A 12,191-nucleotide genomic window follows, 5' to 3' on the forward strand; every position below is an offset into this window, starting at 1 on the left:
TTCATTAGACTATCTCTTTATTTTTCTGTATTTTTGAAAATTTCCATAATAAAATAAGATTTTAAAAATGAGAGTTTTGTTTTGATACTGTTGTATTATAAAACATTAAAGAATTTCCATTTTTAATGAAGACTTCCAGGCAGAAAAATATAATTTTCTGTTGGGCCATTAATTGGTACATTAACTTAAATCTTATAACAGTTACTTAGAAACTGACAAAGAAAAATCATTTTAAAAATATTGTACAAATCACTGAATGTTACTGTAGCAATAAAAGATCACTGAAAGTTGGAGTTTTAAACCAAAAGCAGAAAACTCTGAAACTGAACTTTAATTCTAGGAAAGACTGTGGGCTCTGAAGTCAGCCAAATCTAGGTTTGTATCCTAGTTCTGTATCCCTTTCCTATCTACTAGATAAATGTTTTCTGGCAAGTCATTTAACTTCTGTGAGCCTCAGGTTCCACATCTTTGAAGTGGAGATAATAAAATTTCTTCATCAGTAAAGCACTTAGCACAGGGCCTGCCAGAGAGTAAGTGCTCAGTAAGTAATTCGATTAATTCCACTATCCTATTCTAAATGCACGTTTTCATATTCTAACATCTCTGAAATTGGGATGCATCTCATAATTGATGGCATTATCACTTAATGGGCAGTTTTTCTTTCTCTAGTGGTATGTAAAATAATGGTGCATACTACAGATAGCATCTCAGTTTCTTTTTTTTTGTTTCAATATAATATGGTATCAATCATGATAAAAGTATAGATTCCCAATTTCCGTCTTAAGATTTTTCTGTATAGCCAATAAGAAATTTTAAAAATTTCCAAGTAGGAGCAAAATATTTCCAGTGCAACACAAATAGAACAGTTTTGAGACAAATTATTATTTTTTTTAAAAAATGGTTTATCAATTCCATTTTTGTATAAAACACATGGAGAAACCTAGCCAATCAACACACAACTGTTGCCACATGAAAAGGTACTTTTATCAAACTTTGAGTCTAAGAACGTACAAATGTTTCTCTTATCATGTCTACAGTAATTGTCTATGCTTTCCCATTTAACTGTTTTAAAAATTCCACATATCCCCATTATTTCTTCTGTCCCAGTTACAGTACAATGACAGGGAGGAAGAGGGTTGGTTAAATCAACTCTCTAAGCAGTTTTCTGCTGTCCCTTCTTTCCAATCAGAGACTTGTGGATGTGAGGGATCACACCTAGAATCAAATGAAAAGAAACAGTATTAAGTAAAACAAAAAAAAATTTAGGCTGGCTATATTTTACCACTTCAGGGCCTCAACCAAAAACAGCAATTATACAAAGAATGAAATCTTCCTGTTAAAATATCTATACAAAGGGGTCCTGTCTTGGGGTCTGAGAACCCAACTCTAAAACTGTATGTAAAATGGTGTGACTTTATGTGCTTTTTTTGAGGAGAGTAACCAACCACAGCTTTCAAGAGGTTCTCCAAATGTGATCAAAAAGGAATTAGGAACCACCAATATATATCTCACCCTCAGTGATCGTGACTCATTCAATTACCTCACCCCTGACTTACAGCATCGTATTAAGCGACTAGTTTCTTAATAATTTTTCAAATACATTTTAAAGTATATGGGAAATATATTAAACATCAGGTTTTAAGTCTCATACGTGAAATTTAGACAAAGAACTTACTAAAATAAAAGTAGTATTGTATACAGCTACAAGGAGAAGAAATTGTTATTCAGATCATAATGAAAAGAAGTCTAGAACTGTAACAGACAACACTTTTGGAATTTAAGTTTCTATGTTTTCTAGTTGGCTATACAAATGCACTGGATCACTGATCTGAAGTATGTATTGGTTATAAAGGCCAGTAACAATATAAGCTGAAGAGGAAATAATACACACCACCCCCAGCTATGGTAGCCTTGATAAGAGAATCCAACTCTTCATCACCACGGATGGCAAGCTGCAAGTGGCGAGGAGTGATCCGCTTAACTTTGAGATCCTTGGAAGCATTACCTGCCAGCTCCAGCACCTACAAAGCATCCATGAGGTAACACGTCAAACAAAGCGTGAAGGGTTTAAGGATTCAGTTTAGACTTGTAATTACTATAGTATCTACACATAAAACACACGAGATATGTATATAAACAAGAATTTTTTTTCAATTTTCTATAATGCTTTTATAGAACTCATTACGTCATTTGGCCCTTTTATATTCATTCTCTGTAAGAGAACAAGAAACTTGAGCAAAAATCCACTTCTACAGAAAGAAATAGGGACAAGCGATAATACTGTCCCTTAGTCAAGATTCTACATGTGAAAATCTAGAAAAATAACATATTTTAATATACCCATGTAGTCTATTTTTTTCATAGCCCTTAACATCTGGAATTTATTTCTCAGCACTAGTAGAAAAGTTGTAAAATACAATTAAAGTAATTTCCTATTCAGAGTTTTAAACATTATGGGCCGTATAATCTATAGGCAATAAGCTAGAAGTCCTGTATTCTATATTGGAAACTTTCAACTTGAGGAATTTCAAAGTTCTACATGGCTATAAAACTGTGGGTTTTAATTTTTTAAATCTGGTGCTTCCATAGACTGTACTGGCATTATAAAACCTTTGATGGAAGTAATACAAAAATAACTCCACAGAGCCTCCTCACTAAAACAGAGTGATAGGAAGCCTTGGTGCACATCCGAAGCAATCAGCATGCTTTAAAAACCACCAGTACCCTACTCCATTCTCCCCTAGGACTCTGACTGGCCTGGGGTGAGACCTGGCACTAGTAGCATCTTTTGAAAGCAACCCAAATGATGCTAGCATGAGGCCAATGCTGAAAAGTCATTACCCCGACCTTAGATTTCAGTATTTCCTTTACCTCTATTAATGACTAAAATCCCAAAGTTAAATATCCGGAAAACACATACTGACTGCTTATATACATGTTTGTTGTTTAATCTTTACCTAAAAAATTGTAATCAAAGTTCCTAAGAATAAAGAAAATGGGAGTTTAGATGGGACTTGGAACATTCTGAGTCAGAAGCCTATGCCTCCACATGAGTGAACAAAATGCATACATTTCTGAAAAGTCTGCAGCTAAACAAATAAAAACTGGTGATAAAGGAGAAGGGAAAAGTGCTTCTCAACTGGTAGCAACACAAAAAATAATACCAGTGTAAAATCCCTGGGTTGTAATACAGTGAAGTTTCAACTATCAATGTTAAATCTCCAACTGGATAAGAAATGACTTGGTAAGGTTAATGAAATGACAGTAGTGATAATTAACATACAGGTTAAACCCAAATCTTTCAACCTAGCTTCCAACCTTATCTTTCCTTAGTAACAACCTTCTCCTTGTTTCTCCTAGGTTGGCTATCTCCATCACTTGACTTGCTTGCTACTCAAATTACTCCCTGGCTTTGAATGTAGCTGAAGGAGTTTTGCACCTTCTCATTTGTTTTCCTTAGGAGGGACTGTGATAGAGAAGTGGTGGTCCATAACTTAAGAATTAAGAACTCTTGCCCAATTAACTTCTCTTCCTGAAATGTCAAACTAAGAAAGATACAGCACTTTATGCATACAACCATGCAGAGAACCAGAAGGATGGACTAGGTCTTTTACCAAATTTCATATCATCATAATATATTTGTGATTAAAAAAAAAAAGTATCATCACACTGGCAAAACTTTACCTCAATTCAAATCTTCATTAACTAAGAGTTATGCTGTAACTTCACAAGTATCACCTATTGGTTATATACATACCTCAGAGTTTGCTGAATTAGTAGTACAGTATTTAAATTATTTTACACTCATTTTTGTCAAGTCACTTAAAAATATGGATGTTGACCCCTACTTAACTTTTAAAACGAGTACACGAAAGTTCTATTTGACACTGGTACCAGGTAAACAGCCTGATATGATGCATCTAAAACTGCTATTAAAAGAAACCAACATGCACGTGTCTTTTTTGCTTCAAACCTATATTCCATGGGTTTCAGCTGTTTCTGTCTAGGACACCTCCAGGACTCCCGTATGTAACACTTCCTCCACTAACCTCAGCCGTGAGGTACTCCAGGATTGCAGCACTGTACACTGCAGCAGTGGCACCCACCCTTCCGTGGCTCGTGGTGCGAGTCTTCAAATGTCTGTGGATGCGGCCCACAGGAAACTGGAAGAGACCATCCAAATGGGAGGCATTGAAGTCTTAACATCACACTACTGAATGTAATCAAAGGCTGGATAACATAAGTAAACTATGAAATAAAAAATTTGGTCACACATATTAGAAGTCAAACCTATTTGGCAATTAACAGTTCTTAGGGCTGTGTTTTATATCCTAGTAATCAGCCCCAAATCTTCGTGCCTGCTTTTACGCATCATGAGGAGAGAATAAAAGTTAAAATAACCATATTCCTATGCAGTTAATTTCTTCACATAGTAGGCTCATGTGACTTTAAACCTCTACCACCTTCTTTAGACCCCAATTTCACTCTTCTTTCCTCAGTTTCAAGAGGTGACCTGATAGCTAAGAAAACCAAGACTAAAATGTCACTGTGACTTTCTTTCCACTTTCTGAGAATACGTCCTTACTCATTTCCAAAGTATCCTAATCCCACTTGTCTGTGTCTTTGAAAACTCCCACCCACAACGTTCTCACGGAGCCCTGTTACTGCTTCAACATTTCAATAGATCCAATTACTTCCTTTTCACTGGCCCACTTCCTTCTGCACACCTCACTGAAAATGTCTCTGCACATATACAGCAACTGCGTCCACTTAGTCTAGACACCTCCTTTCCAAAGGCAAAATTTAAAAGCAAACTCTGAAATCCCTATTTTCTTGTCATCCATTTTCTCCCAATCCAAACTTGCCTTCTGTTAAACACAATTCTCAAAGGCCAGCAGTAATATTTCAATTACCAAATCAAATAGCCAATTCTAGGTTGCATGCTTAAGGAGAAAAAGCACACCTGTTTTGTTTACATTCCTTCCCTAACTGTATGCTCTCTAGGACCAGGATCCATGCCTCACTCCTTTTTCCATCCTCAGTGACTGGCATGTTGTCTGACACAGAGGACCTCAAAAACCATTTCTTCATGGGTTGCAGCGATCACACGGAGTTCTAATGCTAACTCTGACCTCTTTTCCTTCTTTGACTGAAATACCATGTCAAATACGGTGAGGGGTCCACCAAAGTCCTTTTGTTCCTTTCTCATGCTCTACTTCGGAAACTCAGCCACAGTACAAACTACCAGTTTTAAGTTAAATGATCTTAAATTTGTAATTCTTTCAATCACAATCCTTGGGAAGCGGAACTTCAATCTGTACCTTTTGGACATTTTCACATGGGTGTTTTGGTGGAACTTCAAAATGACGCCATTTAAATTCATTATTTCATAACCTGCCCCTACTACAAACTCCTCAGCCCCTTAGGTTCTAAGCCTTAGAGAAATTTCCCTTTGACCTTCCTCTCAGCCCTATACCACTCTTCTCATTTTTTGGGTGACTTCTATTCCTTTCCATCCCACTCTGGTTCAAATATGTATTACCTTATCCCTAAAGCACTGCAAGAGCCTGTATCTGTCTTCTATCTCCCACTTCAAATAAATTCTAATTGAGATCTGCACGGTGCTCTAAAATACAGAATGTACCCATCAAGTGTATGTTCTCACCACCCCCACCTTGAGTACCACTTGGATCATGTCATCTTCTTGCTCAAAAATTTTCAACGGCTCATCACTGCCAAGAGGATAAAAATTCAAACCTTATAGTCTGGCCTTAAAACTTTCCTGTTTAAAAAGTATCTCTCATATGTAGAGAATAATTCTTGAAGTCGCAACAATTCAACAATTCCAATATATTAAGTTTGAAACTATTTAGTGTTTTGAGTGTATCACTCAGTCTATAACTGAAGGTACCGTGAAAATATTCAGAGGACTAGTGGACACTTCACTGTTCTACCCAAGATTCTATCTCATCCTGAAAGTTAATGTAACACTACAAACACCTTTTTCAAACTAAAAATCACAGCATACTCACTTCAATATAATTGATAAAAGAACCATGAACATAAGTATAATCTAGAAATAGCAGATTTTAAGAGCAAAATTACCAAATTCATTTAAGATATTTTCATAACTTGTCCTCACTTAGAAGAGAATACAAACTAAAAGGTAGTTGCTATATTGATTTATATTTTGACCAATTAATCTCATTATTAAAGGCCAGTAGTACTACTATATTTTTGTACTTAAAGAAACATCTGTGAGTCATGAATTACAACAGTAAAGAAAATAATAATGAATTACCACAGCACGGATATGTTTTACCTGTAGCCCAGCTCTCTGTGAGCGAGACACTGCCTTAGCCTTGGCCTTCCCACTGTCCTTTCCAGCTTTGCCTCCAGCCTAGATGAAAAAAAGTTCCAGATGAAGAATTGAAAATGCTATTTCAAAAATATTTAGGAAACAAAATTCATTCTAGTTTTACTTTAGGTAGTTAAAAAATCTAGGTGATCACCTTCCTCAATTTTAAGTACACATGTGTTAGAGCACCATTTATTACTTTATATAAAAACGACATCAAACCTTGAATACTTAGCCAATTTTTCAAATTTCAGACTGAAGAATCTTCAAGTCACTGTAACTTTTACGTCAGAAATACTTTATAATAAAATGATTTTTTAAAATGTCAACCTCTATCATTCTGTAGAAATATTCAAAACTTAGCTCTTCTGGGAGAAAAAAAACCCTTCTTTAAAAAAATTTTAAAAAAACCTCAAAAAATTAAACACAGAATTACCACATGATCTGGCAATTCCACTTCTAGATACATACCCAAGGAACAAGAACAGGGACTCAAAAAGAAATTCTGTACATTCATATTCATAGCAGCATTATAAATAATAGCTAAAAGGAAGAAACAATCTAAATATCCACCGACATGACAGATGAATAAATAAACAAAATTGTGGTATATATATATACTGGAATAGTATTCAGCTAAAAAAAGAAATTCCAATACAGACTACAACATGGATAAACCTTGAAGACATTATGCTAAGTGAAGTAAGTCTGTCACAAAAGGACAAATAATGTATGATCCCACTTACATGAGGTACCTCGTCAAAATCATAAGAACAGAAAGCAGAATGGTGGTTACCAGAGGCTGGGGAAGAGGGTGGAATGCAGAATTACCGTTTAATGGGTACAGAGTTTCAGTCTGGGAAGATGAAAAAGTTCTGGAAATGACTGGCAGTGATGGTTTCATAACAATGTTAATGTACTTAACGCCACCGAATTGTACTCTTAAAAATGACAAAATGGTAAAAATGGTAAATTGTTGTGTATTTTATCCCCCGCCAAAAAAAGGTCAAACTTATTCTAAAGGGGTTAAACAAATACTACTCTACTGATTTAAATGAAATATTTCTAAAATAACCTGAATGGTCACAGTTGGAACATAGTACAGAAATGCAATGGAATATTACGCAGCCATTTCAACAAATGACTTACAGATATGTGTTGATAGAGAGCAACTCACAGTACATAGCTGTGAGATTTTGCTTATGTAAAAATGAGGTATTGTAGAGTATGTGTACACATACATTTCTAGAAGGTCACACGATAGGTTAGAAAAGTTATTTGCCTCTAGGGAGGGAATACTAAATATCTGACTTTAAAGGGAAACCAATATTCTCTTTTGGACTGTTTGATTTTACTATTTAAGTCTATTATTTCTTCTCTGTTAAAGAATATTTAAGAAATCAGTTTACAGGATTGGCTAGCTGTTTGAGGGTCTGTATTTTTGAAATAGAGGGTAAGCTTTGAAATGCCATAGCCTCCTTGTTCTGCTTTCCTTAAGATACTTTTTAAGCTAAAAAAAATCAACGATGTATAGCAACCTCCCCCACCAACTGTATGTCTCAGCTGATTTAATGTTTATTTCCCAAAACCACATGGGGGAAAAAAAGGCCTTGGCAGGTATTAGAAGGAAAAAAAAAGCTATAACTAATTAATACCTCTTTCTTACATTTAATAATTTAACGAGAGATTAATTTTAGTTTAACAGAGAGAATTGAGAATCTCTAGATTTCTACCAGAATGCCTCCTCATATATTTTAATAATTTCTGACCATACTGCTATACAAGAAAAAGATATCCCCTAAGTTCTTGATTTGAGGTCAGTTCAAGTCACAATATATTCTCATTTATTCTTCAAATAAATCTTTTCAGCTCTATTTGCCCTAATGTAAAACATTTAAAAACCTCTCAACTGGTGCATGAGTATAAAATTATAATCGCTATTTGATTGAATTACAAAATAAGTAGTAGTTACCAATTAAAGGCTACCAACTGCAAAACTCCTCAGGCTTCCCAATTTACTGTCAATTTTATCCTTGCTGTTTCAAATCCATCATATTTGCGGCTTTAACCTATTTGCTTTTTAAGAAAGTAGACATGAAATCAGTTTTTAAAAACCCAGTAAGTTTAATGACTATTTGCAAGGCTTGGAGACTTCAGATAAATTTATTATACTTAACAGAAACAAACTGTTACAGTATCAAAGTTGTATAAATATAAAACTGTACAGTAAGTGAATAATTACTTTCTTTTCATAAGCGCCTCAAACTCTGTATACACCCTTCCAACTTTGTCCATTTTAATACGTTTGATAACTGAGAAACAAAATACAAGCTCTATAAACCTTTATTCTAAGAACTGAATTAGCATTAAGCATCTTGGTAGAAAACATGCCTGTGGAGCCAGCCAGAGTACATTTCATTGAGAAAAAATTGAAAACTGGATACCAAGATACTTTCATACCAATTTAACAGACACAAACTCAATTCCCCTTAAGTTCAAATTTTTCAAAACAAGAATGACAACTCAATGCCTCCAGTATTTTTAGCTTATGCCAAATTGTCTGTATTTTTAGCTACTGGTAAAGGGACAGCCAGTATATGGCGTGTCGCTAGAGATTAAATGAGTGACATCTCGAGCAAAACAGTTACAGGGTAGATGTAATCTGTGCCTGAGTCCGCTTGTGTTAGTGCTTCGGTTAAGCCACCCCAAGTTAACTTCACACTGCAAGTTACAGAGACCGGGTGCAACCTCCCAGAAGGTCGATCTCAGTTCTAAGACTTGCGAACGTCACAATAACCACAATTTCTGTTTGTGGTTCGGCACCCGGCACGGCTGTCTCCGGAGGGCGCTCGGGCGGACACCGCTCGTCGCTACCTCACTCCCGCGCGGGGCACGGCCAGCCTTCAGCGCCTTCTCTCAACTTCACAATGGGCCAAGTTCTCTGCACTCCCGTTCCCCCAAAGCCGCACTTTTCCTACGGAGCTCTGCATCTCAGCACAGAACCACGCACAGTTCAGGACTCAAGAGTCGGTCGCAGGAGCTGCGGAGGTGCTGCGCTGCCGCGAGGGTTGCGCGGCTCAGGGCCGCCCCCTCCTCGGCCCTCTCATCTCGATTCGCGCCAGCGCCCCAGCTGGCGAAGCCGGGACCGCCGGCAGCCCCGCCGCCTGACGCCCGCCCCGCCGTCGTCGTCGTCGTCGCCGCCTGACGCCCGCCCGCCTGACGTCCATCGCCGCCTGACCCCGGCCGCCTCAACAGGTAGCGGCCCCGCCCGGCCACCGCCGCCCGGCCGCCCCGCAGCTCTCACCATGGTCTCGGCCGCTCCCGCCCTCGGTCCCGCCGAGCCGCCGCCGCCGCCGCCGCCGCCGCTGCCGCTCTCGCAGCACCGACCGCTGCCACCACTGCCGCCGCTGCCTCCGGAGTCGGGACAATAACCGAGGCCCGCCTCACGCCGCCTCGGCCAATGCCCGCTCGCTTTGCTCATTTGAACCCCTGCAGCCGCCCAATCGTGCGCCTCCTTCTAGCCCGACCCCGCCCCCCCGGCACCTCCTCTCTAACGGCTGTTTGTTTTTGCACACGGCACTCGGAGGCGGGGCCTCCGGCCCCAACACAGGCGCGCCTGTGCGCGACCCGGGGCGGGGCCAAGCGCCGCTCTTCGCCTATCGCCAAGGCTCGAGCCTGATGAACCGAGGGACTGACCAAGGATAGCGGACAGCTGGCGGAAGTCGGCCAATAAGAACATCGCCCGCGAGCAAAGGAGGCGGGCCGCGAGGAACGATAGCGAGTTTAGCCAATGGATGGAAAGATTGGAGGCTGTGCTGGGTTTCCCGCCCTTTCTCCGCGACCGCTCTCAGGTGGTTTGGGAAGGAAACAGCTATCGCTGTCGCTTCTGCTGGTGGCTTTTCACAGATTCCGAGGATTTCTCCGTGCTAGCCGGGACTCGCTCTGCGGCGGGCACTGTTCCCAGGCCTGGCGGCCCTTCCCTTCGGCGTCTTCCGCTGGCGTTAGGTTAGCCGTGGGGACGCCCAGCGAAAAGGGAGAGAATCTCGGAAATGGGGTCAGCGTCCCGGCGCCCGCTGCCAAGTTGAGGGACGGGCGCGAAGGGGAGGAGGAGGGGGGTTCTGCCCACGGCCGCTCCACCGGCCGGCCGCAGGGGGCGTGCAGGCCCGGTTGTCGCCGGGGCCCGGGCCCGAGCTCGGGGCTAGTTCTCACTCGTTGCAGGTTTAATGAAACCTTTGCTTCTTTTCACAGTTTCATGCTTTGGCCGCTCCGGGCAGCATTTCGGGTGCGGGGAGCCAACCGTCCCCGCGGAGATTTCGTTCTGGCGGGATTTTCCCAGGCTGGCATTTCAGAAGTATCACCAGGTGGGCAGATCCTGTCCCAAAGTGTGAATTCTCTTACTTCTGACACGGAGGAAGCAACATGGGGGACTCCGAGTCTTTGAGGAAATGTAACTTGAGTAATTGGAGGAAAGGAAGCGGATGAACTTCTATTTAAGTTTGGAAAAATACAAGTGAAAGTGTAGACGAGCGTGAGGAAGGAGGGGCCAGTGAAATTGCAGGCTTGGAGCAGTGTGCCCAGATAAACGGAAAAGCTGAAAGCTAGGTAGAAGAGTTAGGAGTTAATTCAGTAAGCGATAGTCATTAACAATGTCTATTGCTTATCGCTGCCCCTCCTTTTGTGTTTCTGCCCTTAGTGAATGGCATTACAAGTCTGCCAGAGCAGCCACCTGTGAGTTCACCTTCCACAAATCACCTAGTACCTACTGTTTGGAAGCACCGTGCTAGGTACTGGGGTTTCAGAGGTTGGCAAAGTAGACCTGTCCCTGTCGTCACTGCCCTTTACAGCAGGGATCAGATAGTAAAGAAGTAAATGTACATAGAAGGAAAAGAAAAGGGTGCTTTGAGAGAGAAGCAGAGGGAATGTAATTTAGATAGGGTGTAATTTAGCAGAGTGCAATTGCACGAAGAAAGCAAATATAAAGGCTCTTGAAGTGAGAAGGATTTGTAAGAAGGGACTTAGAGCAGGCTAGTGTGGCTGCTGCAGTTCTGACTAGATCCTTCTGTTTCCTGAATAGCAAATCTGGCTTTTTTTTTTTTTTTTTTCCATGTGCATTGCCACTGATTCACTTTAGCCTCTGTCATTTTTCTCCTGGATTAATGCAAAAATCTGTTAACTAATTTCCTATCCTCTTTCTTCAGTCCACCCTCTGCTCCTTCTAAAATACAAATCTTATTATATTTTCCTTTAACCTCATTGACTAGAACAAAATCCAAATCCTTATCATGGTGTAGAAAGCCCTACATTTTCCTGGCCCCTGCTTATTTCGTGTTTTGTTGCTTCTCCCTACCACACTGAAACTCCACGTTGCCTGCTTTTGCCTTTGCTTGAAACAGTCCTTCATCTCCGCTTCTCTCTGGCTAACTTTTAATCATCCTTTTAGGATCAACACAGATATCACTTTCTTCAGCGTGTCTTCCTTGACATCCCTGATTTGGATTAAGTGCTCTTTAGCACCCAGTGTATTCTGCTGTCATCAGTCTTTATCATGCTGAATTGTGTTGGTCTCCTTTGGTGCACAGAACTTTCTTTTTAGGGTGTCACTCTTTTCTTGATGCAGTACCTAGTATCCTGTAAATGTCACTTGGCGAATGAAAAGAAAGAATACTAATTTTTAAGCCACTTAGATAGGCAGTGTGGTCTGTAGAAAGACTTGAGTTTGAATCTAGACTCCTTCACTTACTAGTTGTATGATCTCAGTGAGGGATTTTTTTTTTAATGCAGGGGGAGGTAATAGTGAGGGATTTAATATTATCTGTTGTGGGGGAGGGTATAG

General features: G+C 40.2%; 1 protein-coding gene across 1 annotated transcript; it reads right to left on the reverse strand.

Annotated features, from left to right (window-relative positions):
- Positions 1–9,854, reverse strand: H2AZ2 (H2A.Z variant histone 2). The gene is made up of 5 exons (XM_074367751.1): positions 9,663–9,854; positions 6,323–6,400; positions 4,050–4,163; positions 1,892–2,021; positions 1–1,215 (listed from the first exon to the last, which is right to left on the reverse strand). The coding sequence occupies exons 1-5, from the start codon at positions 9,837–9,839 to the stop codon at positions 1,154–1,156; spliced, it is 561 nt and encodes a 186-aa protein (XP_074223852.1). The 5' UTR covers positions 9,840–9,854; the 3' UTR covers positions 1–1,153.
- Between the last annotated feature and the right edge of the window lie 2,337 nt (positions 9,855–12,191).

Source organism: Camelus bactrianus, chromosome 7, assembly GCF_048773025.1.
Source record: "Camelus bactrianus isolate YW-2024 breed Bactrian camel chromosome 7, ASM4877302v1, whole genome shotgun sequence".
Lineage (NCBI taxonomy): Eukaryota > Metazoa > Chordata > Mammalia > Artiodactyla > Camelidae > Camelus > Camelus bactrianus.

Bases quoted from the DNA above. Each gene is read 5' to 3' on its own strand.
- H2AZ2 (XM_074367751.1), bottom strand. From the start codon at position 9,839: ATGAGCAAAGCGAGCGGGCATTGGCCGAGGCGGCGTGAGGCGGGCCTC. The intron at 2,022-4,049 runs GTTAGTGGAGGA...GATGCTTTGTAG, and splicing joins TGGAGTACCTCACGGCTGAG to GTGCTGGAGCTGGCAGGTAA. The intron at 1,216-1,891 runs GTGTGTATTATT...ATTTGATTCTAG, and splicing joins GGCTACCATAGCTGGGGGTG to GTGTGATCCCTCACATCCAC.